The following is a 26,691-nucleotide window of genomic DNA, read 5'->3' as shown; positions in this document are numbered from 1 at the left end:
ACCCTATTTGTCCAGAACTTGTAAATTCTGGGATGACTTCCACAATCCGGAGGTCACTCCATCATTACTAATGAGGAGTGACCACAATTCCGGCGAAAAACCCACAAATTTGCCCCATTATACACTATTTGTCCAGAACTTGTTAATCCTGGGATGACTTCCACAATCTGGAGATCACTCCATCATTACTAATGAGAAGTGACCACAAAATTGACGAAAAACCCACAAATTTGCCCCACTATACACTATTTGTCCAGAACTTGTTAATCCTGGGATGACTTCCACAATCCGGAGATCACTCCATCATTACTAATGAGGAGTGACCACAATTCCGGCGAAAAACCCACAAATTTGCCCCATTATACACTATTTGTCCAGAACTTGTTAATCCTGGGATGACTTCCACAATCCAGAGGTCACTCCATCATTACTAATGAGGAGTGACCACAATATTGACGAAAAACCCACAAATTTGTCCCACTATACATTATTCGTCCAGAACTTGTTAATCCTGGGATGACTTCCACAATCCGGAGATCACTCCATCATTACTAATGAGGAGTGACCACAAAACTGACGAAAAACCCACAAATTTGCCCCACTATACATTATTCGTCTAGAACTTGTTAATCCTGGGATGACTTCCCCAATCCGGAGGTAACTCCATCATTACTAATGAGGAGTGACCACAAAACTGACGAAAAACCCACAAATTTGCCCCACTATACACTATTTGTCCAGAACTTGTTTATCCTGGGATGACTTCCACAATCCAGAGGTCACTCCATCATTACTAATGAGAAGTGACCACAAAATTGACGAAAAACCCACAAATTTGCCCCACTATACACTATTTGTCCAGAACTTGTTAATCCTGGGATGACTTCCACAATCCGGAGATCACTCCATCATTACTAATGAGGAGTGACCACAAAACTGACGAAAAACCCACAAATTTGCCCCACTATACATTATTCGTCCAGAACTTGTTAATCCTGGGATGACTTCCACAATCCGGAGGTCACTCCATCATTACTAATGAGGAGTGACCACAATTCCGGCGAAAAACCCACAAATTTGCCCCATTATACACTATTTGTCCAGAACTTGTTAATCCTGGGATGACTTCCACAATCTGGAGATCACTCCATCATTACTAATGAGAAGTGACCACAAAATTGACGAAAAACCCACAAATTTGCCCCACTATACACTATTTGTCCAGAACTTGTTAATCCTGGGATGACTTCCACAATCCGGAGATCACTCCATCATTACTAATGAGGAGTGACCACAAAACTGACGAAAAACCCACAAATTTGCCCCACTATACATTATTCGTCCAGAACTTGTTAATCCTGGGATGACTTCCACAATCCGGAGATCACTCCATCATTACTAATGAGGAGTGACCACAAAACTGGCGAAAAACCCACAAATTTGCCCCAGCATACACTATTTGTCCAGGACTTGCTAATCCTGGGATGACTTCCACAATCCGGAGATCACTCCATCATTACTAATGAGGAGTGACCACAAAACTGACGAAAAACCCACAAAGGAGTTTATTCAGGCCAGTATGAAAGATGATCCTCTATCGCAGAACAATTTTAACTAATTCCATTTTGTAGAGGATCAAAAAACATTGAAGAATCGCGAGAGAAACTCCCCAAAATCCACTGGGATCACATCGAAAAGTGCAAATAAAAATTGCCAAAAAATTCAAATATTGCGACGCCATTTGACATTTTTTTCCCTATAAAAAATGTTTCAAAAGTTTTCTGTAGACTTGTCGCTCATTTTCTGTAGAGTTTTTTTCTAGACAAAATAAATGTTTATGATTTCGTTGCTGAAGTGATTTCTACATCTGAATCTGTGAAATCTTCTGCTCCTTGGAAGTCTGTGCATCTAATGATACTCTCAAAGCACTGAGAAAACAAACTCTTTGGGAGTTTATTGCTGTGAATAATTTCATGAGACTTCCGGATGTCTTTCTTGATAATCTCCACGGTGTGGAGGGATTTGGAGATTATGTCCAGGAATTGGAGACTTACTTGTGGTGTTTCAGCCTCCTCGAGAGCGGATGCAACAAGGAGGAGGGCATAGAATCTATGTTCACTGCCCATTGATTCAATTTCAATGCGTCGGAGCAAAATATCATGGGAATTCTGCAGAAAAGATCTCTGAGAAGCAAAATGAAAGTTGAGAATCTCTTTTGTCAGCTCCAGGGAGTCATTGGTCTTGGGAAAGATGAATGGGAAGACGGTGTGATGAAGATTTTGTGGACTTGCTCAGTGTTCCAATCTCAGAAGGAGACTTTCAGGAGCAATATCAGAAATGTCTTCCGTGCTGGTCATGTTTTGCTTAATGACTCCGTCGAATGTTTCCGGATACTGACTACTAAACTGATTTCTACATCTGAATCAGGTATATTGCGCTGGATGGGATTCAACTCGGTAAGATTTGCTTAAATTCTCACTGCCAAAAAGGCCCAAAAAAATGTAAAAATATTTGTTTTGATTCGCAAGGGGCTGGTTCTATCAACCTCCCTCAGCTTCATTTCGCAGTGGATCACCTGATTCAGATGTAGAAATCACTCCAGAAACGAAATAATAAACATTTATTTTGACTAGAAAAAAACTCCACGGAAAATGAGCGACAAGTCTACAAAAAAGTGTTCAAACATTTTTTATAGGGAAAAAAATGTCAAATGGCGTCGCAATATTTGAATTTTTTGGCAATTTTTATTTGCACTTTTCGATGTGATCCCAGTGGATTTTGGGGAGTTTCTCTCGCGATTCTTCAATGTTTTTTGATCCTCTACAAAATGGAATTAGTTAAAATTGTTCTGCGATAGAGGATCATCTTTCATACTGGCCTGAATAAACTCCTTTGCCCCACTATACACAGAAAATAAAAGTTCGTAGCATTGTTCGTCAAATTTCGTGAAAGGTTCGTAACTCCAATGCTTTTACATAGGAAAATTCACCTCCAGGTTCGTATAATGGGGTCTCACTCCCAGGGAGGTTAACCCCATTTTACGAACCTGGAGGTGAATTTTCCCATGTAAAAGCATTGGAGTTACGAACTTTTCAAGAAATTTGACGAACAATGCTACGAACTTTTATTTTCTGTGTACACTATTTGTCCAGAACTTGTTTATCCTGGGATGACTTCCACAATCCAGAGGTCACTCCATCATTACTAATGAGAAGTGACCACAAAATTGACGAAAAACCCACAAATTTGCCCCACTATACACTATTTGTCCAGAACTTGTTAATCCTGGGATGACTTCCACAATCCGGAGATCACTCCATCATTACTAATGAGGAGTGACCACAAAACTGACGAAAAACCCACAAATTTGCCCCACTATACATTATTCGTCCAGAACTTGTTAATCCTGGGATGACTTCCACAATCTGGAGATCACTCCATCATTACTAATGAGAAGTGACCACAAAATTGACGAAAAACCCACAAATTTGCCCCACTATACACTATTTGTCCAGAACTTGTTAATCCTGGGATGACTTCCACAATCCGGAGATCACTCCATCATTACTAATGAGGAGTGACCACAAAACTGACGAAAAACCCACAAATTTGCCCCACTATACATTATTCGTCCAGAACTTGTTAATCCTGGGATGACTTCCACAATCCGGAGATCACTCCATCATTACTAATGAGGAGTGACCACAAAACTGGCGAAAAATAAAAATTTTTACCCCAACCTCCCCTATTTTTCCAGTACTTGGTAATCCTGGGATGACTTCCCCAATCCGGAGGTCATCCCATCATTACCAATGAGGAGTGACCACAATTCCGGCGAAAAATAAAAATTTTTGCCCCAGCCTCCCCTATTTTTCCAGTACTTGGTAATCCTTGGATGACTTCCTCAATCCGGAGGTCATCCCATCATTACCAATGAGGAGTGACCACAATTCCGGCGAAAAATAAAAATTTTTGCCCCAGCCTCCCCTATTTTTCCAGTACTTGGTAATCCTGGGATGACTTCCCCAATCCGGAGGTCATTCCATCATTACTTATGAGGAGTGACCACAATTCCGGCGAAAAATAAAAATTTTTGCCCCAGCCTCCCCTATTTTTCCAGTACTTGGTAATCCTTGGATGACTTCCTCAATCCGGAGGTCATCCCATCATTACCAATGAGGAGTGACCACAATTCCGGCGAAAAATAAAAATTTTTGCCCCAGCCTCCCCTATTTTTCCAGTACTTGGTAATCCTGGGATGACTTCCCCAATCCGGAGGTCATTCCATCATTACTTATGAGGAGTGACCACAAAACTGGCGAAAAATATAAATTTTTGCCCCAGCCTCCCCTAATTGTCCAGGACTTGTTAATCCTGGGATGACTTCCACAATCCGGAGGTCACTCCATCATTACCAATGAGGAGTGATCACAAATCCGGCAGAAATACCAACATTTTTCATCAGCATCCCCATCATTGGGATGCAGAATTGTGGCCAAATTGTCATAATCTCGAGGCAGGAAGCACTTATCCGGCAATGTTCATCCCATTCCCGGAACAGGAATGAGGAGAAATAGTGGCCAGGATTGTTCAATCAAGCTTCCTGGACATAGATGGGCGAGGAAGAAATACCCATCTAGCGCTAGAGTTCTGATGTCGCTTGAGTGTCGTTTACGAGAGAGGGAGAAGGCGCAATACGAAAAATGAATGCGTTAGAAGAGATTAAAAAATGCAAAACTTTCAAAGTTTTCAAAGCTCAAAGCTCTTCACGGTATTATAAGGCCGTGGAACTTGCGGTATTGAGCTGTGAATTCACCCTAAAAGCAAATTCATGTAAAGTCTGCTAAATGTAGAGGTAATGCATTAAATTAAAAGAAATCAATCATGCAATTCTCTCATCAACAGCGGAGGAAATTCTCTGAATTCTTTAAGAGAATTTATCAATTTTATAAAGTTTTTTTTAAGCTTTATTTTGCATTATTTTAAAAAGCAATTTAAGAGGAAAAATTAATCAATTAAAAACAAATTCTAAAGCAAAATATGTGTCTATCCCGTAATGACGTAGCCAGAGAGGGTGTTTAGTAGATGGTTAAAGACCCTAAAAGCTCAGCATTTTCCTTAGAAGCTTATGTAATTACTTCGTCTTAAGTTTATATGGAAAAAAAATTAAAAAGGGAATTTTTAAACATTAGAATAGAACGTTAGAAGAGTGAAATGTCAGAATTAGCAAAAAAATGTCAGAATAAACGTTAACCGTCAGAATAAAGTCAAGCATTGGAATATAAAGTGTGTGAAGATGAAATAAATATAATAATAAAATTTTCAAATTATAGAATAAAATTCTTTGGTTAGAATAGACGTTAAAAAAAGTGAGATAAAAATGTCAAACTTTAAAAAGAAAATGTCAAACGTTCAAAATTGTAAAAAATCGATTTCAATTAAATAAATTAAAACATTTGAAAAGAACAATCAATATCGCTAGAATTGCAAAATATGTTAAAAAAATTACAAATTCTAATTCTACATTCCCTTCTCCTCTCACTTAACTCGATTTCTGGCTATGTCACTTTGTATTAAAGAGGAGGTATATTTAATCTATCATCCCTACCATGTGCATTGTTCTTCAACCCTCAATAAAATAACTCAAGTATAGAAAATAATTTTTTCGACAAATTTTTTGTATTTTAATTTTAAAAAAAAATTTAAAAATGTTTTTTATGTTTATTTTATAGTATTAAGCAGTCTCCTAGGTCAATCGGTTTACGCTCCGACTTTCCGAATACCTTCTAACGTGGGTTCGATTCCCAACTTTGTACTTTTTTTCTCTACTGAACTACTACATACTTCTTTCTTTATCTAAATAAATTACCGAAATTTTAATTAATAAGTAAAAAAAAATGCAAATTCATTAAATTCTTCATGAAAAAAATAACAAATCATTCTACATTCTTATTCTACATGTAACATTCAGCATCATTTCATGCAGATAATTCCCCTGAGAGCTACACAAAAAGTAATGCAGCACAAACAATATATTGTTGCTCAATTTCACTTCAATTTCATTTTATTTCATCAACAACATGATCTTATCATTCGATGATTCATGTTTATGACGAAATGTAAGAAGAGCGTTGTTATTAAATTTGAGTCAAATAAACCTCCGCATGCACGCGACAAATGGGACGTGCTAAATCATTAATTTTCATTTTCCACCCCTTTTTTGTAATTCTCACCTCTTTGTGCTAAAATTAGAATAAACTGAAGAACATTTTCGCCTAACAATCGATTGTGGGTGGATTACGTAGTCCCATTAATAATTTCTTTTACGCTCAATTCTGCGCTTATTTCTAGTTTTTTTTTACGTTGTTCAAATCAATTTTGCACTTATTTTCCACCCTTAATTGTGACGCAGTTGCAAGGTAAGCCAATCAGAATGCTTTTATCGGTTTTTTCTAACCAATCAGAGAGATTTTCTTCTTCTTATTTATTTTCAATTCATCATTTAAATTGAATCATTATCAACAAGAATGGAAGATTAATTTTAAACTTCTTTGAAAGATTTTCTACTTCAGTTAGAATTGAGAGTTTTTCAAAGAACTTCTGATCAAAGTTCATGAGAGAGAAGCAAGTAGACAGATATGCTGGATATGCTCAATAAAATACAACAACAACAAAAACGAGATGGTCTGTCGTGTTCACTGATAAAGAAATCCACTAAATCACGGTGATTTGTTTTTATCGTTTGGCAGAAAAAGTGGGTCAACTATCGTACAAATTGGGAGGAAGTTTTTTTTTATTTTTGCACTCACCTTGGAGAAGGTCCCAATAAAGGAGTGAATGTCCCTCTGTGGTTTCTCAATGTAGATACTTGCGCCCTGATTGAAGAGCTCCGAATCACTGGCAAGCTTCTGCGTTGCCGGAACTGCTAGCCTCAGCTTCCAATCCGTCTCACCGTCCAGTTGGTCAGTTCGCACGAAAACTGCCCCACTTTTGTCACTTGTACGCAGGAGGACCAAGTCCGCGGGGACACGTTCGTCCTTCTCGACAATTATGAGATCACCGACTTTTATCTTTGACGAGGGGACCATCTCTGGGACACGATCTGCCCCAACGAGGCGTCGGTACTTTTGCGAATTGACTTCTCGATCGCGCTGATGGCGCCTGAAGTCATCGACGGCCTCACGGCAGATTGTCACAGCAAGAACAAAGCCCAGTGGTCCCCAGTAGGTGTACAGATACCCAATACGGATGTCCGGAATGAATTGACTCAGTGCCATGATGAGAAAGTAGAGATTGAGGAAGAAGCGAAATTGCTCAAATAGCACCAAAGGTAGAAATGTGATAAAATTGTATTTCTGGAAAGGAAAAAAAATAAAGAGAATTAACTTTTGAAGGCCTCAAAGTACTTCCAAAAGCCCATTTAGGGTTCAAGGGGTCGATTTTAATGCTATTTGCCCTAATTTCATCAACCTTGACCCTTAATCTTAGCCAATTTCCTCAAGAAAAGTTCCATCTCACCTGATTCCGGATCTCATTGGGAGGAAACTTCTCGTCACAATGTTTCCCAATGTGAACTGTCCGGGAACGAAATTCCTTCGGAGAAAACCATTTCCGCCACAGCCACCACCAGCATCTGCAACAAAAAACCACAAATCACCATTATTGAGGAACATTTTCAACGGGGAAAGTATTCCGGATGTTAGAATTTGCAAAGAAAATGAGGAATACCCAGCAAAAAATGTCCGTCGTCTTTGTTTTGTAATTAGGGGGGCTGTCTCCTTTGTAACTGGTGTGGGTGGAGCGCCCTGCGATGTATCATCCATGATTGTATTCAAACTTATTAACTCGGCAATTTTCACGAATTTTTACACAACCCGTATGCAAAAAAAAATAAACAGAAAAAGGCGAAAAATCACAGCGATGAGGAAAAGTCGCAAAACATTGCAAAGTACTGGAAGGCCTTCCAATGCCGAAACATCATTTTGGGAAGTGAAGTTTGGAAGGCGCTGGAATGCGTTGGAATGCATTGGAATGTGCGCGAATTCCAAAACAACCAAAACATGATTTTTTGGCAATTTTTAACATTTTTTCAAAGCTATTGCTGAGATTTCCCTTTTAATAAAATTTTAAATGCTTGTTAAAACAGGTAAAGAGGAAAAAGAGGAAAAGAATCTTCAGAAAATTCGGGAAATTCAGTAAACTCACCCGCAGAAAAGTAATTTGCAGCAGGACCAGCAGGATCGATTTCTCCGTCTGTTGCGGTATCCTACCCCGGAGGAAGCCAAATTCCCGTCATCCCGACCATCCAGGAGGAGTTCAGTCTCAGAATCACTCATTTCGAAATCCTTCAGAGGCATATTTTCCATTGTTTCCCACTCCTATGTCAAAGTTTATTTACATTTTCACAAAACAATTCCCCCAAATTCCTTTACTTTCAGAGATTTTCCTGCCTGCAATCCCCCTAAATCCACTTAACTGCGGGGGATCTTTGCCACACTCTGGCAGGTTTGATTTATTAATTGAACTTCCTATCAGTTCTTTTGCACCAAAATCACCAATTTTACTGATAAAATTTGATAAATTTTCACATTTTCCCCGATTTCCCCACACCAGCTTTTACAATACTATCGATATAATCGATTCCAGTCCATGAATTATCGATATTTTTGAAATTAACGAACTTTTTTTTGCTTTTCCACAAAGATGCGATTTCTTCGCTTTTTTCCCAAATTTTTAGGCATAGAAAACATGTTTGGAGCTTCTGGAGCACGTAGGAGTGCTCTGGAGCCCCCGGGGAGCTCCTTTGTGTAGAAATTGGGGCTCGCAGAAATTTTGACGGAGATTATTGGAAATTTGGAGTACTACGCCGAAATTATCTGGCGGCGGTGTTTAAAGTCAATTTTATTCGCTCCTACGCAATTTTCCGACTTTTCCTGCCACAGGGTGCTTCTTTGGGGCCCCATTAATGTTTTCCCGAGTGTTTTCATTCGGGGGATGAAAGTCGCCGGCAGTTTTCGTTTTACACCTTTTACACGACTTTTTTTCCCGGAATTTTTTTGAACTTTCAGACTTTCTGATGCCAATCGATGCGGCGTCACTTCCTGTTACAAAAAAACCAATTTCCTGTGAAAATTCGGCGGAAAACGCGAGAAAATTGCGAAAAACTGAATTTGTGAGGGAGACAGTATCAGTGACGTCATTTGTCTCATTTTCTTCTAAACCATAGTGGTGGCTTTTGGAACTACCAAGGCGCCAAATTCAAAAAGTAATCTTTTGTGAAAAAAAAAGTCATTTGTTTTATTTTTTACATAAAATATATATTCTTTTATTAATAGTTTTTCATAATTATATATATAATCATAATCAATATTGTAATGTCTTACATAACATATATAGATTTTTTTTATTTATTTTTTTCTCCATCATATATTGTTAATTAATATTAATAATCGTACATAATAATTATTTTTATAGTGTATTTTCATTATCATCTCTCTCTTTTTTTTTATTCCTTTCCTATATAGTCAATTTTATAAATCTACATTCTTCCTTTCTTCAAAATAATCTTTACCAACTTTTCCGTGACATTTCCAATTTTCTTCTCTTGATTTGTTGTTTTTCTCTTCATGTTCTTCGTCTTTTTGTTCATTCAATAAAAAACTTTTTCGAAACTTCCATCAACAATCCCCCCAAAAGTCTCACACTTTTTTTTTTATCATGGATTAAAATGCGAATAAATGTGATTATTTCTTTTTCTTTTTTTTTTCTTAAAGTCTTCATCTTTTTTTTTTTAATTATGCCATTTAGTTTATGCGATTTGTTTTTTTTTCTTATTTATATTTTAAATGTTTTTTTAAGTTATTTTTTTTAAAAGGATATTTGATGTGCACAATGTAAATTTCACCTGTTAAAATGTTTTTTTCATTTAATTCATCTTCTTAGAGGATTTTTTTAGAGATGCTTTGTTTTGAGAAAAACTTGTTTATCGTCACACAATTAGAAGTTTGCAAAAATCCACTGAAATTCTTTTTTTTTAACATTTAATAGCAATGAGTTTTCACTTTTTTTTTGTCTTATAGCATGCACATTTTTTTCTTTAATTATATAGCTTCATAATTATTTTATGACGTCATCAATACTGTTTAATTTTGTTTGGTATATTCTGGAATAGACATTACAAACTTTCTTCATCTTTTTTTATTCTTTTAAAAAAAGGTCCTCACTATATGTATGTATATAAAGATAAAATAGTGTTTCTTTTTTATTCATTCGTATTTTTTTTCTCTGTAATAAATATTTTCTTTTCTTTTTTTTTATTTTAAATATAAAGCCTGTGGAATAAAAAAATGGAAAGAATAAAAATTTGTGAATAGGTTTCGTCGTCTTTGTTTCTATATACTACACATTAATATATAGAATCTACTACATCGTCATGTTTTGCTATGTTTATGCTGCTCAAAGAGAAAAAAATTAAATTGCATTTGTATTTTCTTCTTCACTGTCATGGAACTTTGTAAAATAAAAAAAAAATAGACACTATTTCCTCCACTCTGTATTTTTTGTTGCTTTCTAAATAAAAAATATTTCTCTGTGTATAATAAAAAAATAATCATATCTCTTCTATAAAATGGAATGTTTCGTTTTTTTTTGTAGCTGTTGTAAAGAATTTTTATTTCTTCATTTTTTTTGTTTAAATTATTAAACATTTTTCACGCAAACTCTTTTGGAATAACCCAATTAAAAGAATTATGCGTGAAAAAAATGTTTAAAAAAAATACTGAATATTCGGTTCTACACCCCTTTAGGACGCTTCATAGAGTTTTATAAAAATAAAAATTATTTCAAATAAAAAAAAATCCCATCATCAACTCCTCTCCCATCCATCCACACGCTACTATATAAATTACACTGTCCTCGCCTAAATGAAAAAAAAATGCGTATAAGAATTATTTTATATATTGCACAAGAGATAATGTAGAAATAAAATCTTTTTTTTTTCATGTTAATAATTAATCTCAAAAAAATATTTAACATTTTCTTTCTCGTCTTTATACATTCTTTTCGTTCTTTTTTTTACATTAATTGCGTTCATTGTTTATTTTTCTTGCCTCGTTTCTCCGTTTTAATTTAAATAATTTCTTCTTTGTATTCTATAGGCCATAGTACGGATGGAATTTAGGTGTGAAAAATGAAATACAGAAAGGCATCTTTCATTCTCAATGAATAACTAATAAGTTTATTTCGTTTAATTTTTGTTAAAAGTTTGATTTTTTGTAAAAATTAGTTTATATTGAGCTAAAGTATTGGACAACGTTTTGAAATCATTAGGGTGATTCACTATCAAATTATTGCAAAGTAACAGCGTAATATTGTGATAGTTCTGAAGTAATTTAGCAAAGTTTAAATGGAGAAATAATTTTTGCTTGATCAAAACAAATAATTATATCGATTAAAAGTTTTCGTATTAAGGACCGATTCTGTAAAGAAAAATATTACTTTTCTTACATTTAGAAATTTGTAAAATTATGATAATTCGTATTTTTTAAACGTTCCTGCCTTTACAAACGATTTTCTGCTTTAAAATTCGTTTAGAAATTTTTTTTAAAGAAAGAAACAAAGTGTTAAATCTTCGCAATATTTTTCACAAAATATCAAAAATCTTACAACTCTATGATTGTAAGAAAACAAAAGATTTTTAACAGAATCGACCCCTTAATCAATAAGTTTGTGTTAGAATTGAAGCTATAACAACAACGAAGCAAGCAGCCGTGAAATAGTTAATAAATTAAAGAAAACAAACGTATTTTCGGTTACTTTGGACTATATAAATCCTTGTTCAGGACCTACACATTTTAAAAGAATACATAAGATTAAAAATAAAACGATTTATTTATTGAATTTAATCTCATTTAATGCTTTTTCAATGAATCTTATGGATCCTTTTCAAATCTTATAGGCCCTGATGAAGGACTTATAATCTCCGAAACGTCGGCTCTTAATAAAAATTAATTGACCTAGAAACGACCGAAAACCCGTCTTCTTCAATTTCTTAAGCTACATATAACGTTAAGTCTTTCACTTAACCGTTCAGAAATTCTCTGTAAAGTGTGTACGATTTTCTTCTTCTTCTTAAAGTACCAAAAAAAAACATTTGTAAAGTTTCTTTCCTTACGTCGTTTTACGTAATGCTTACGTATTTGTTAACCTTTTTCGTTATGAATTCTGTACGTATTTGTTTCTATTGAGTAAAACACGGTAACGTAAAATTTTCCTTGACTTTGTAATTGAGTATAAATTAAAATCAAACCATCATACACACTTTACGCTTTTACAGTGAATTCCTTTAATAATTTATTTACTCAAAAATTTCAAATTACTTTTCAAACAAACGAATTAAATTGAGTATAAATCGCATAAATCAAAAGTAAATATTGCAGAAAACACCAACACTCAATAAATCATTTTTATGCTCAATTAACCAAGTTAAATGCTATTTTTGGGATAAAGGAAATCTCTCAAAGCGTGTCCATTTAAATACTTTGCTCTTTGTGGGAAAAAAATTAAATAATCAAGTGAGAAAAAATAATGATAAATATTTCCGTTCTCTTCCGTTTTCTGTTGGACTGTCTTTCCAAAATAAAAAAAAATGTACAACACATTGTAACATAAAATGCTATGCGATGTTTTGTTTTCTTCTTCTTCTTTTAAGTAATCCATTAAGATAGTAATCAAGTCATTTGCAAATTTTTGCAATATTATTGTTATATTATTTTGCACAGAATTTACGCTCAGCGATTTTTATCTTCTACACTGCACATCGTGTGTGTGGGTGTGAATAAATAATGAGAGAAGTTTGTAACAAAAAAAAAATAAAAATAAAAAGCAAATAAAAATCCTATGCTAAGTTGCAATAATTTTTGTTTTGAGACAACGGATCCACCATAGAAATTAGATTTTACAATTAATTTTCATTTCTAAGTTTGTTTTCTTTTAGGTACAATAATTTTCATTTTTTTTCTATGTATAATAGGTTTTTTTTTGTTGCATCATTCGTATAAAAACTTTCTTCTTTATCTTTGTTGCTATACTCCCCCCCTTTAAATGGGCCTCTATTCTTTGTTTTTCATCCAATAAAAAAAGACTACACCTGTATATAATTTATACATATTAATATAAAAAAAAATTGTTAAACATAAGCCCAACAACAAAAAATTTATCTAGTGCAATGTTTTTTTTCTCATTTTGGTAAGAAAAACTTCCATCAGTGTGTTATTTTTCATGTAGAAAATTGGAAAATAATCATCTGACCTCACAATCATCCATTTCTTTTCCAAAACTAGATAATTCTTCATTCTTTTTTTGTTTTTTTTTTAATATTATTTTTTTTTATCTTTCTCACTAATATTTATTTTGTGTTCTTCCTCGCTTTTATCTCTTTTCATCATATTCTTTTATCTTTCAATAAGATTGAATGGAACTAGACTTTAGTTAATAGCACCTTCTTAAAAATAAAAAAAATAATAAACAAACAAATCGCAACCATACTATAATAATTTTTTTTTCATTTAATATTATAAACCTCCTCCAAAACCCCTAAAACATTTTCTGTTTGTTTTATTTCTTTTTACTATCAATAATTACTTTTTATACCATTTTGATCATAGTTTTTTTTTAATTATTTTTTTTCTCTTAACTCGAATAAGAGAGATTCAATTTACTTTGCAATCTAACTTATTCATCAAAATTCCCTTACTAACTAACATGTTCTTGTTTCTCCCTCTCTCTTTTTTCCCTTCTTTTTTTTTTTAATAATAAATCTTATTCATTCTTTTTTGTTTTTGTTTTAAATAAGAACAGTGTGTAGACCAGAATTTTTCCCAAATTGCATTTTTTTTCTTGCACTAAAAAATGAAACTTAACCTTTCTTTTTCTCATCATTTTGCTACATTAACTATCATTTTTTTTCTTATTAAATGTTGTTTTAGTGTTTTAATTTAATGCGTTTAACTTCCTCGTTTTTTTTACCTAAATTTTTTTTCATACAAGTCTCTTGTTTGTTTTTTCTATCATTTAGAGAGAGAAAATGTTACTGAAAAACATTCATTAATGAAAATCTTCCTTAAGAAATGATTTTCAATTATGTTTTAATTTTTTCATTAATTTTATTACATTAAAGCCCACAGAAATTGCAACAAGAATTGGCATGAATTTTCTCATAAGTAATGTATAATGTTTGTTTTTTCTTCGTAGTTTCTTTGCAATTGAAGGACGTTTTCATTTACAAAAAGGATTTTTTGAACAAGAAAAAATAGAGAGAATTTTATTTTTGAACTTAATGAGCAATTTTTAAAATTGCTTAACAGAAAGAACTTTTTTTTTCATGCTATCAACAGGAGATAGAGAGAAAACATAGATTTTTTTATACAATAATTTAGAATGGTGGAAGAGCATAATAACATAGAGTGAAGATCACTTAAGAGTTTTTTTTTCAAGAACAGAAAGGCAATCACAAAGAATCAAAAAAAATATTGGAAATTTTTCTCTTCTTTTTGCTGCAATAGAATTTTTGTAAAAACAAATGAGAAAAAAATCTCTTCTGTGTCACCTACCTTTTTTTTTGTTAAATCTTCTTTCTCTTTTGCGTGTGTTGTTGGAGAAAAAAATAGTTCTCTTAGCTGAAATTGAAGAGTTTAACAACATAGGCTAAAACAACACTTCCAATCATGAGAAAAATTGCTATAATGATGGCCTTCTGTTGATCCGTAAAATTCCTCCGGGATGAATAGATTGTCGTGACTCGGCCGAGAATCCGTTGAACAGCACCAACATTGGAGAGATTGTCATCAAATGCCTGACTCGTACCACCACCACTGGCTCCCTGGCCAGCGGCTAAACCATGCCCACCGGCAATTGCATTTGAATCCATCACACTTTTTGACTTTAGTGGCACAGAGTGACGTAGTACAGGTGAAAAACTCCCCGGGAGACATTCACCTGTTGCCATTAGGCGTACAGGGCACACCCGAAGGCAATACTCAACACCACACTCCAGATTCTCCACTGTAAATCGTGTATCTGGACCACGGTAGATCTGCAACCGAAAATGAGCAAAGTTCAAAAAGAATTCTTATTGAGCAATTTTCTTTAAAGGTTGAGAAAGGCAAAAAATATGTTTTAGCGTAAAAATTCTAAATAAAAAAAATGCAGCATAAAATTAAAATTCTCGCCGAAAAATCCTTAAAGTATAGGAATCGACGGCCTAATTCGGATTTTTAAAATGTTCAAAGAATTGAAAGAATGATTGATAAATTCTAAAGTTTTTTTTTTTAACCCTTTAAGGTCCACGATCAATCTAGCGAGTTGATTGAATTAAAAATATTTTTTATGGGTTCTTTTGAGCTCAAATAAGACATTTTTGGCAAAAAATCCTAACTCAAAAATTTTCAGATTTTCGTCCTTCCTGATCCTATGAGTCCTTGGATATATTTTTTTGTGGTCATAAAATGATCTGGCATTGTAAAAAGACATAGTCTTGTACTAATTTGGACTCAATATTCATAAAATAACTACCTATACAAAATTAAACATTAAATCGAGCCTTTGGGTCAGTGTATGACCCAATGGACCAAAAAAACTAAAAGAGACCAAAATTTTATCTTTTCTGAGTTTCGAGCGGTTCGAGTGTTTTATTTTATCTCGATAATTCTTAAACAGAGCGCTTAAAATTTATTCTATTAAGCTTTTTTTTATTGATATGGGAGAGAACAGTTTACGAATTTCAGTAAATTTTCAAAGTAATTTCACATACGACGTTTTGAAGGCTTTTTGCCATCTTCATCAGATAAGTTAAATTAATTGTCTTAAATTCGAAAAATAAAAATTATTACAGGTTTTGGGAAGGTTCAATATTTGATGAGAATTTTAACCACTTCTTTATGGAGTTTTAGTCGACGTAATGCTTGTTTCCTTCGGAACGTTAGCTCATGAACAGAAGCTTCAAAAAAAGTTTTTTTTTTTAAATAAATTTTGCAGTTTCTGTACTTGAACCAGCGACTGTTTGCACACAAGTTGGGTGCTCTACCTATCGTGCTCTTGAAAGGAAAAGAAAGAGCGTTGCTTATAGACCGTCCCAGGCTATATTCAACCTAAACGTCTTCTTAATATGCTCTTCTTAAAATTCTTGAAGGTTTGATGATGAGAAGTTTATTATTTATTTTTAATTTCGTATTAAAAAATATAATTTAGAAATAGAACCTAATTTCTTTGTAAAAACACAACTTAAAAAAAAAACTTATACAAAATTTTCCTTTGCATAGATATGAGACGATAATCGCATAGAATTATTAAAACACTCAACACATAATAAATCAAATTTTGATTTAATTGCGATTTCTCACACTTTTCATATCTCACCATCAACAAAAACAAAAAATCAGTGAGAATGCGTGGAAGATACGCATGTCAAAGTGAATTATCGTACAAACTTTTCAATTACGTTTGAGTTCTATGTACCTATTATAAAAAAAAATAAAATAGTGGAGAAGAAGTACGAGAAAACTTTCTTTATATAAAACTACAAATAAAAAAAAATTAATGAGATTCGTCACACTGTGGGTGTAACACCATATGTTTAAATTATCAAAACAATAGCTCTGTTCACTGAACTACACACCGTTGCGATTAAGTTTTTGATAATCTCTCCTTATTTCTTCGTCATTCTTTGTGAAGAAATTCTCACTGAATTTTCTTTTAATTTCAATTATTTACATTGTATTCAACTTGTTAATTTTTCAATTTGCATTAATTTCACATTCTGAAGGAACCCCAATGCAAGAAAAGTCTGTTTTCTTGCCTGAAACTCACTCCCCCCAATATACAGAACATTCAGCAATGTTGTTCTTCTTCGATGATTCCCCAAAATGAAAATGAGTTCTGGTGCTATGCAGGAAAAGAATGTCAAGAGAAAATGATCATGACATTTTTTCCTGACATTTTTTGTCATTCCCTCTCACTCCCACTAATGTATTTCTGTATCTTTCGTCTTTCTCTGACGCATGCTTCCGACATTTTCATCATTCTTTTCTGTGCACTCAACATGTTTTTCATTTCGTATTATTTTCTCAGTATTTGGGGATATTTTTCCATGAAAAAGTGAAAATGGGCTTTGCTGAAGTGTTCTCAGTGCCAGGAAAGCCGTGAAAAGTGGAAATTTATGGTCATTTAGCGGCCAAATATGTGAAAATGCGCGAAGTGAAAAATCAAAACATTCTTTCCCTGACCAATTTTTACGGGATATTTTTCTGTATTTTCACGACACAAATCACTTCCTGCAGGTTTTTTGGACTTTCCCGCAGGTCATCTGCAACACGGAAGGTCTGTGTGGGGGGCAGGAAAATGCTTCCTGGGTGGTGGAATCCCACCTGAACGCGGAAAAACTTTGTCCGGGAGTGAATGTTTTGCTGTCGAACTTCACTGTTTTCACTTATTTGGCCAATAAATACCCCCGATTTTCCACTTTTCACATTTCACAGGCACTAAGAACACTTCCACAAGCCGCTTTTCACTTTTCCCAAGCTAAAATATCACAATTTACAGAGAAAATTGCAGAAAACTAACAAATACGTTGACTTCACAAGAGCTGGAAAAAGAATGACAGAAAAAAACATATTCCTGCGACATTCTTTTTCAAGCTCTTGCGTAGTCAACACGTTTCTTATTTTTCGTCAATTTTCTCTGTGAATTGTGATATTTTATCTCGGGAAAAGTGAAAAGCGGCTTTGGAAGTGTTCTTAGTGCCTGTGAAAGTGTGAAAAGTGGAAAATCACGGGTATTTATCGGCAAAATATGTGAAAACAGTGAAGTTCGACAGCAAAACATTCACTCCCGGACCAGTTTTTCCGTGTTCAGGAGTTTCTTGTACGATCCAGGAGACAATTCATTGACCCTACACAGACCTTCCGTGTTGCAGATGACCTGTGGGAAGGTCCAAAAAACCTGCAGGAAGTGATTTGTGTCGTGAAAATACAGAAAAATATCCCGTAAAAATTGGTCAGGGAAAGAATGTTTTGATTTTTCACTTCGCACATTTTCACATATTTGGCCGATAAATGACCGTAAATTTCCATTTCTCACTGTTTTCCTGGCACTGTGGGCTCTTTAGCTAAGCATTTTCCACTTTTCTTTGTGGAAAATACCCCCAAATGTTGAGAAAATTCAAGGAAATAAAAACATGTTGTGCGCAAGAAAAAAAGCATGCCATGAAAAAAAAATGTCGTCACCATGCGTGGGAGAAAGACAAAAGATAGGAAAATACATTAGTGGGAGTGAGATGGAATGAAAAAAAATGTCAGGAAAAAATGTCATGATCATTCTTTCTTGACATTCTTTTCCTGCATAGCACCATTCATGATTAATAAATTGTGAAAATTAAATTTCGCAAAATAATAATAAACAAATTTAGGAGAGTTTTCTTATTTCTTCGTATGAAATTTTCTGACTCACGACATTTTGTATTAAATTGAAAGCAGTGTAGAGAGTGAAAATTTAGCAAATCCAAACGATTTTCCAATGTTTACAGTACACTGTCCGATCATCAGACTCTGCAATTTATTTATTTTGAGTAGTTAATGACCCTAAATATACGAGTTAATTGTATGTTAAAAATAGCGCGCAAATCAACACAAAAATACAATCACACACGCATTGAAGCATTAAATCCTCTTTCGCACTCCCACCTCACCAACACGGGGCAATCATTTTGTATTTTGCGTGTGAAAAAGAGTAAATTTTGACTTGAATTTGTACCAAATATGGTTGATTTCTGTATAAATATTCTAATTTTAAGTAAAGTACATTTGGCTAAAAAAAAAAGTTTTCCGAAATAGAAATTTTCAACGCAAAAACCATTCTATTTGATTAGCAAATAAATCATTCTTTGCACAGAGATTTGGCAAAAGATTAAATTTGCAAGAACAAAGTCTTCTCATTTGACTTTATCCACAAAGTCCAACGCGGTTGAGGATTGAATTTTTAATTTGCTAATAAAACTCCAACATTATCTATCTTTCTTTCACTTATTTACTTTCCATTCACCTCACTCATTTTCTTCGCGCGAATTTGATTACAAATTCTCAAGAGATAAATGTCTCTTAATTACATCAATTTAATCATTTTATCAAATAAAAGCTGCAGAGTGTTTTAGCTGTGTGTTTTAGTAGCTCTCCCAAAAAGCCACACCGTTGCTACTTATAAATGATTTTCGCCAATTTTGCACACAAAAAAAAAAGATTTAAATATCATTGAAATTCAAATTAAATGTAAATGCTTAAAATGTGATTGAATTTTGGGTGAAAAAGAACCTCTCGACGGAAATAGAAAATTTGATTCTCTCAAAGTCAATATTGACACACATAACGCGCACACAGACATTTTGCTTTCTGTGAGAAAACGAAGCAATGAGAAATCAGAACAGAACTCAAAAATTATTTTTTTTTTCTTATTGGAACAACTCTATTTAATTGTTTGATCATTTTTTTTTGTAAGATACTGTCGCTGAAATTGCTCAATTCGACATTTTTTCCAGCTAATTGAAATCTTATTTGAAGAAAATATCTGAAGATTCGTAAAAAATCATCTTGTCAAAAATTATCCATGAAGCATAAGCATGAATGCTTCTTGCTTTAAAAGAGATAAAAAAAGCACAAGTGTGACGTCATTCCGTACATTTTTGGGCAAATCTTTGCCAGATTTTTCCAACTACAAAATAAAATGGAAAATGAAAGTCTGGCGATTTTTTAAAATTTATTTTTTCATTCTTAACAAAAACTACGCATGTCCTGATTGTTTCATCCAATGAAGAGTTTTCTCATACATCACAGGATAAACTCCTTTACACACCACGCACTTTTTTCCATTTTGCCTTCGAACTCTACCCTTGAACTTGAAGCTTTGACTTTTGCAAACTAAATCAAAAAATTTCAACAATATGAAAAATAAAGAGCATGAAAATGATTTTAAATATTCATTAAATAAAATGAAAAGTATATTTTCAATCCTAATTAATAAAATATGTATCAAAATTCCATGAAAATTATTTAAATATTCATTAAATAATTAATTTGAATTCTTCACAAACAGGCAAAAGTAACTTTTCTCTGAATTTAACTTCTTCCCACTTTGGGGTAAATTTCTTCCTTTTCCCCTTTAATAATAAATCTTTTAATATTAATTGAGAGAGTTTTATAAATAAATTCGCAACATGTTGCCTTTTAACATTTTGATGAGGAAAGATAATTATTATGAAGGAAAAAGTTAAATAAATGGTGTCACTCACCTGTTTGTAGTCTTGTTCTCTGCTCCGTGTGCACTGGAGAATGTACTCAACTGGATCGGAAAATGTATTTTTGCTGTGCTGCCACTCCACGTGGATGTGATCACAATTGGTGTTGTCATGATTGTGCGTGGCTGCAACTGTTCCCGGTGCTGGCTCATAGATTCTCGGTGATTTTATACTGCTCGGCACTGCGGCAGTTGTCTCAAATGCCACCTCATCGGAATAGTCACCAATCCCCGCGTGATCCGTCTCAGCGCATATCCGGAAAACATACGTCGACTGCTCCTGGAGCTTTGGCACGCGACACGAGTAGTTGGTGCCCGTGTAGACAGTCACAAATTCCCTGCTGCGATTGTTCATCATCTCCACGTGGAAGCGCGTGAAGTCAACATTCCGGCCATCGCCCCATTTGAGCTTGACAAAATTATGCCCCGCCGCCGGGCATTCGAGACGCGGCGGCTTAGGCGGTAGGGGCAGTGTTGTGACACGCAGTGCACTCGAGAAGGGTCCCGCGCCAATTTCATTCACAGCCTGAATTTTGATTTTGTACAGTGTCTCCGGTTGTAGGTCACCAATGCAATACTCCGTCACTGCATCCTCCGTCGTTACAGTCCTGTCGGCGCATTCAATGCTATAGTGCCGTATGGGGCTGCCGTGGCAGTCGGGAGCACGCCAGTACACCGTCACCTCGGTGGACGTGATGTCGTACGATTCAATGATTGGGGCATTGGGGGCAGCAGCTGGTGTCCTGGCGCTAACTGGTGCCGAAAATCCACTCGTTCCGGCTGCATTAGTTGCACACACCCGGAAGAAGTATGTTGTGAATGGCATGAGATTCCGCACCTCCGCCATTGTCTGTACACCCTGGTATGCGATATTGAAGCAATCCTCCTGATTGTTCACGGCACTCTCGAGCCGATACTCAGAGATGAAAGCACCATTTGTGGCCGGCTCCTCCCACGATACCGTTAAATGTGTTGCTGACCGTACAGACACATCTGGTCGTCCGGGTGTACCTGGTGGTGCAGCTCCCGCCACAAAGGTACCCTCCTCCGACCATGGGCCGGCTCCTATACGATTTATGGCACGCACCTGATGCGACAAAACAAAAAATTCATAATTCCTGCAACCAAAAAAACCTGCACCTGATTGTGAACTCACCTGTGCCACGTACACCTCTCCCGGTGACAAATCCTTGGCCACACACTGTGTGTCTTTGCCTCGGTACACAGCCACCCTCTGCCTGGGCACTCCACCCTCCATCTCCACCTCATACTCCGTCACTGGTGCCCCACCATTGTAGTCCGGACGTTCCCAGCGCAACACTGTGGCATACGGCCCGGGTGGGGTTGTGCAAAATGGCGCTGGTGGTGCCACAGGTGCCACAGCTTCCGTCGTCACCGTGCACGGCTCCGACGGTGCACTTGGTCCAGCCACCCCTTCGCACCAAACCCTTATTTGATACGTCGTACCCGGACTCAGGCGATCGCAAATGGCCTCCAATTCACTACCAACGTACACACGCTCAAATCCAGCTCCAGCATTAATTTCCAGGTAATAGGTCTTAATTTCAGCACCACCACGATCCGCAGGTGGATCCCATTTCGCTTTAAAATTCGTCGCGTGAATTTTACCCTTCACTTGTGGCTTCCCCGGACGCCCTGGGCGTTCCGGAAGGGTCCTATAGATCACTTCATCACTCCACGCTGATGATCCCACCTACGAAATTATATTTTTTTTTTTTTTTTCATAATTTGTAGGAGGAGATAGATCAAAATAGATCACAAGATCTCTTTTAGAAGATCGCCGAAAAACAATACAAAGATCGAACGTTTAAAATAAAATAAAATCGATCGCCAAGTTACAAAACAAAGTACATTATATAAACGTTTTTTTTTTGAAGATCATTTTCTTAGAATTCAAAAAAAGATCGTATGATCTTGAAAAATAAAAAAAAAAAACTACAAAAAGATGAAATTTCATTGGAGAGATCACATTTTTTTGCCTACGATCATACAATTTCAATACGAAAGATCACTCAAATAAAATAATTCAAAAGATCATGAGAGATCACATCAAGATAGCAACTTTGAGTAATAAGTCTCGATGTTATAAAGAAATTTTCAAAGTTTATCAAGACAATTTATAAAAAAAAAAGAGAAAAAACTCACCTCATTCTCAGCTTTTAGCCGAAAGTGAAATACCGTGGCACGCCGTAGATTAATACATTCGTACGTGGTATCCCTGCCGGTGTACATTGGCAAATACCCATGTCCTGACTCCTTATCCGCCATCTGCAGTACATACTCCTCTTCTTGCGACCTCCTAATCCACTCTAGACGCAATGACGACGACGTGGCAGACGCCAATGTTGGTGCCGCCGGCTGTGGTGGTGGATTGGCGGCCGTACAGAAGGTGATAATGTCCGAATATGGAGACTTTCCGCAATCATTCACAGCTGCCAGACGGAAGCTGTAACAGACACAGGGGACAAAAAAAAAAGAAAAATACAATTTCCACGCCAAAACCGCAGTGTCAATGCTATATATTATAAAATTTCACATAATCCCCTTTTTTCTCGCTTTTTCCATCCTATTCACCATGGAGTAGAATGCAATGTCTCCCCGGGAGGGAAATTAAAATGCCATTTCCACAAACTAACTTTTACCTCTTTGATTCTTTTGATGGAAAATTCCACCATTGAAAAATCCCCTCACTGCAACACTTTTCTTTGCGTTGCATTTTATGAAAATTTTCTCATGATATTTAAATATAAAACTTATTCATAATATATAATATTAAGCTCTCCTCCTATACACACCCCCTCGTTTCTATTACATTGCTTATGTAATTAAAATAGTTTCTGTGGGAAAATTTACACTCACAGATCCACTTCTCTCCCTTCCCCCACTCCCGCAGCTTCACGAAACATTTTCTGCACTTTAAAAGAGAAACGTTTCACTCCCGATGAAAATCCCTCAACCATATCACAGACAAACTTTTCGATTAAACTGACTGTGAGTGGGAGAAATCCCTTTATCTCTCTTCCTAAATGAAAATCTGTGCCGTTATGTATTACCAAAAGGTGTTGAATATTTATGTTTAAATTTATATTTTAACGGATTAAGTTTCATGTTTTCAAAGGAAAATAATAAGTCTTTCTGTTCTATCTTATATCATTTTTTTCACATTAAAATAAAAATGAATAGACTCCTTTAAAATAAAATTTCAACATTTCCACAAAATATCTTTTAAATAAATCAAAAACAGAGCATAATGCTCACTGCAATGTACCAGACTATGCAATTGCAAAGCCAAATTCAAATAATCCCCCCCTTAAAACATTTTGCGTGCAAAACTTATGAACTTATGTGATGAAAAGCTCAAAGTCTGTGATGTTTTAGTTGAATAATTATTAAATTTCATACTCATACTTAATTAGTTTTCTTGAAGTTGAGGATGTTTCTCTAGGAAGATTTATTCTTGATTTTCTTTAGAAATTCCGTAAATCCGGTTAAATTTTTACCACATTTGACTTTACGAAGAAATTAAAGAAAATTAGTTTAAAAATTAATCAAAACGTCGCTGATCATGTAAAGATAGTGAATTTTTATTAATTTAAAAGAGAGAGAGAGATGAGTAAAAACAAAATTGATGGATTGAATCGATCAACCAACTGATCTAACAGAGATTCTTTAAAAAATTGAAAAATTTAAACTTTTTCTTTCACAAAAATTCTCCACATAAAAATAAACTTTCTATTTCTCTTTTACGCCTAACATTTTCCTCAAAGACAATGAAAAACTTTCATTAAATTCAAGTCTTTACTTTCCGCAATTTTCCACGTTATTTTCACGAAAATTACTATCTTTAGGGCTCTCTACATTCAATGCACAAACATCGATGAAAGCCTTTTTCCCATCGTTTACATTTAATTTAATACCTTATCAAAAACATTTTCTTTTAATAATAATGTAAGGTATAATATACTACAGTTATACCCTCTTTTGAACTATTACAAGAAAACATTATTATATTTTATACAAGTTTAATATTCATTGCATGATCTTTCAAGAGCTTTATGGCAAATTATTCAATCTACTTCAATTATCATCTTAGATAGTGGTTTTGAGATAGGTTCACGTATCACTTTATAAGTCTTATTTTAGCTTGTAAACAGTGTTTCGTCGACACTTTCATATACATATAATACGTCTTATATATGATTAAAATTGATTGAAGAGAAACTCATCGTCTCTCCTGCACCATAAACTTCCCCCCAAAATTCTCTTAACAAAGTTTCTCACACAGACTCTGGGTTATATTTTCTTAAAACCACAACGTAACTTTCTTAATATACTATGTCTCTCCTTCTATCAATTTACTTGGATGTTTATTACATATCACATGGGAATTGTAAAATTGCATAGGAGGGTCGATGTAAATGTCTTCCGGGGGGGGCTCTGTGAGAGGAGCAAAAAGACAGAGGAGGAGACTCTTGAGTACAACAATGCACTCATTTTGCAAAACGATGTCTATTATTTTTTTTAATAACTCAAATTTATGAAAAAGAAGAAAAATTCAGCAAGAAAGTATTTTCAAGCAAGTTTTCCCCATGTTAAAAAAGAATTTATTAAAGTTCCCGCAAAGTTTCTTTTTGTAATTTAATTCACCCAAATTAAATTGATAACGAAATGTCGTTGATATAATGCAACAGGTGTCGAAAAATTGCTTATCTTTCACAATGTTTTACCTTCCTGTGAATATATTCTGTTGTTGTCTCTATATATGAAGGATTTATTACCCAAGCAGGTAGAAGTAGGTATCTTCTTTCATTAATAAATTTAATTTATCAAATAAAACTTTTGAAACAATTTCTTTGCAATAAAATTCTTTAATTCCCTCACAAACTGGAGATTTCAATTTCGACTGAAGTTAACCAGATTGGGAAGCTTTGTCTCCCAAAAGCATTTTAAAGAGAATTTGAGTGGAAACATACCTTGGTTTTTACTGCTAAATCTCGTGAAAGTCATGAGGTTTAAAAACCTTCTACGCAAAAACGTGTGACTAAACTGGAATTAACCTTATTTGAAACTCTCTGTTTTTGATAATGCTATCTTTACGATTTTGTTGCTGCTGCTACTAACTCAACAACCCTGATAAAATCATTTTATTGCTGCACTAAAAAACATCCCTTTCCCAGAATTTTCTTCTACATCATCAAACTCCAAACTTCGAAAAAGAAATTAATTTGTAAATCAAAGACTCACCTATACCATGTTGATGGTTGAAGTTTCGTCAGGGAGTACTGTCGCCCCTTTGTTTTGCACACCTCCACAAATTCCTTGCCCTTCCCCTCATCATACTCAAGGATATAGTGGAGAATGTGCGAACCATTGTCCGCTGTGGCATTCCACCTCACCTGGAGGCTATTTTTCGTGCGTGTAATGAGCTTGGGGGCAAAAGGTGTATCCGGCGGGCAGGGTGGTGTTGTGAAGACTGTTGGTTCCGATGCGGATCCCTGGAGTTCCTGGTAGTGCACCTGGAGGCACACTGAGTACTCCTGCCCCGGCCTGAGATCCTGAATGCGACACGACAGTGATGATCCTTTGAAGATACTCTTGTACTTGCCATCCTTGCCGCGATCACTGAGCAACACCTCATACTGCAGATCCCGAGGATTGAGGGTGACTTGCTCGGAATTTGGTGGTGCCGCCCACTGAAGGAGGGCCGACTTGGACATTACTTCCGACACTTGGGGCGACTGTACGGCCGACAGCTGATCAATGAGCGGCTGATAGTCATCCTCCTCATCGGGCACACTCGATGACTCCTCACCATCCTCCGATGTACCCACGGATGAGGCACCATTGCGTGACGCCGGTGCCGTTCGTCGCAAACCATTGAGTTCACTCTTACGCGGCGATGGTGAATGTGCTGGTGTCGAGAGTGCCGAATTCATTTCACGCTGCTTCTGTTGTTGCTGATCCAACTTCCGGAGTAACTTTGTGTGCTGCCTCTGCGTGCGCTCATCCTTGTGGTAATTGTTGTTTGGCGGCGACGGTGAATGTGGCGAGTGCGATAGCTGCTGTGGCTGCAGATGACCCCCTGGGATGGGATGAAAGTGTGGACCTGGTCCCGGACCAGGATATCCCGCCGCCAGGGGGCCATAAAATGATGGTGTTGTCCCATTGGCAGCAATCTATTTAAAAAGAAAAATAAATAAAATTGTTAATCTTTCAATTTATTTATTTTTTTCTTTCCTATCTTTCTCTCAATTTCTTTTCTTAAACACAAAAAAAAATCTAACAAAAAAATTACAAAAAAAGATTTAATTTTTGAAAGTCTTATGATTTATT

The 26,691-nt window shown here is 35.3% G+C and overlaps 3 protein-coding genes across 9 annotated transcripts in view; 1 reads left to right on the top strand and 2 right to left on the bottom strand.

The window, feature by feature from the left end:
• Positions 1 to 8,626, bottom strand: part of LOC129790664 (probable phospholipid-transporting ATPase IIA) — a 17,316-nt gene extending 8,690 nt beyond the window's left edge. Inside the window, exons 1-3 of one of the 2 annotated variants that reach the window (XM_055828288.1) lie at positions 8,206 to 8,626; positions 7,519 to 7,633; positions 6,810 to 7,355 (exon numbers count right to left, since the gene is read on the bottom strand). In XM_055828288.1, coding sequence (XP_055684263.1) covers positions 6,810 to 7,355; positions 7,519 to 7,633; positions 8,206 to 8,366 — 822 coding nt within the window. In that variant the 5' untranslated portion in view covers positions 8,367 to 8,626. Of the gene's footprint in view, positions 1 to 6,809; positions 7,356 to 7,518; positions 7,634 to 7,728; positions 8,001 to 8,205 lie in introns of those variants that run through there. The other variant, XM_055828289.1, reaches the window with a different exon arrangement.
• LOC129790699 (transmembrane protease serine 9-like) overlaps positions 1 to 26,691 on the top strand; it is a 776,474-nt gene that overhangs the window by 17,744 nt on the left and 732,039 nt on the right. The gene's annotated exons all lie outside the window — the stretch shown is intronic.
• Positions 10,641 to 26,691, bottom strand: part of LOC129790654 (fibronectin type-III domain-containing protein 3a) — an 82,252-nt gene continuing 66,201 nt past the window's right edge. For all 6 annotated transcript variants that reach the window (XM_055828260.1, XM_055828262.1, XM_055828261.1 and 3 more), the window contains 5 exons: positions 25,603 to 26,534; positions 22,504 to 22,804; positions 21,494 to 22,051; positions 20,333 to 21,424; positions 10,641 to 15,091 (listed from right to left, as the gene is read on the bottom strand). In XM_055828260.1, the coding sequence (XP_055684235.1) occupies positions 14,672 to 15,091; positions 20,333 to 21,424; positions 21,494 to 22,051; positions 22,504 to 22,804; positions 25,603 to 26,534 (3,303 nt within the window). In that variant the 3' untranslated portion in view covers positions 10,641 to 14,671. The remainder of the gene's footprint in view (positions 15,092 to 20,332; positions 21,425 to 21,493; positions 22,052 to 22,503; positions 22,805 to 25,602; positions 26,535 to 26,691) is intronic.

Source organism: Lutzomyia longipalpis, chromosome 2 (genome assembly GCF_024334085.1).
Source record: "Lutzomyia longipalpis isolate SR_M1_2022 chromosome 2, ASM2433408v1".
NCBI classification, from domain to species: Eukaryota; Metazoa; Arthropoda; class Insecta; order Diptera; family Psychodidae; genus Lutzomyia; species Lutzomyia longipalpis.
This window is presented reverse-complemented; position numbering and strand designations above follow the sequence as displayed.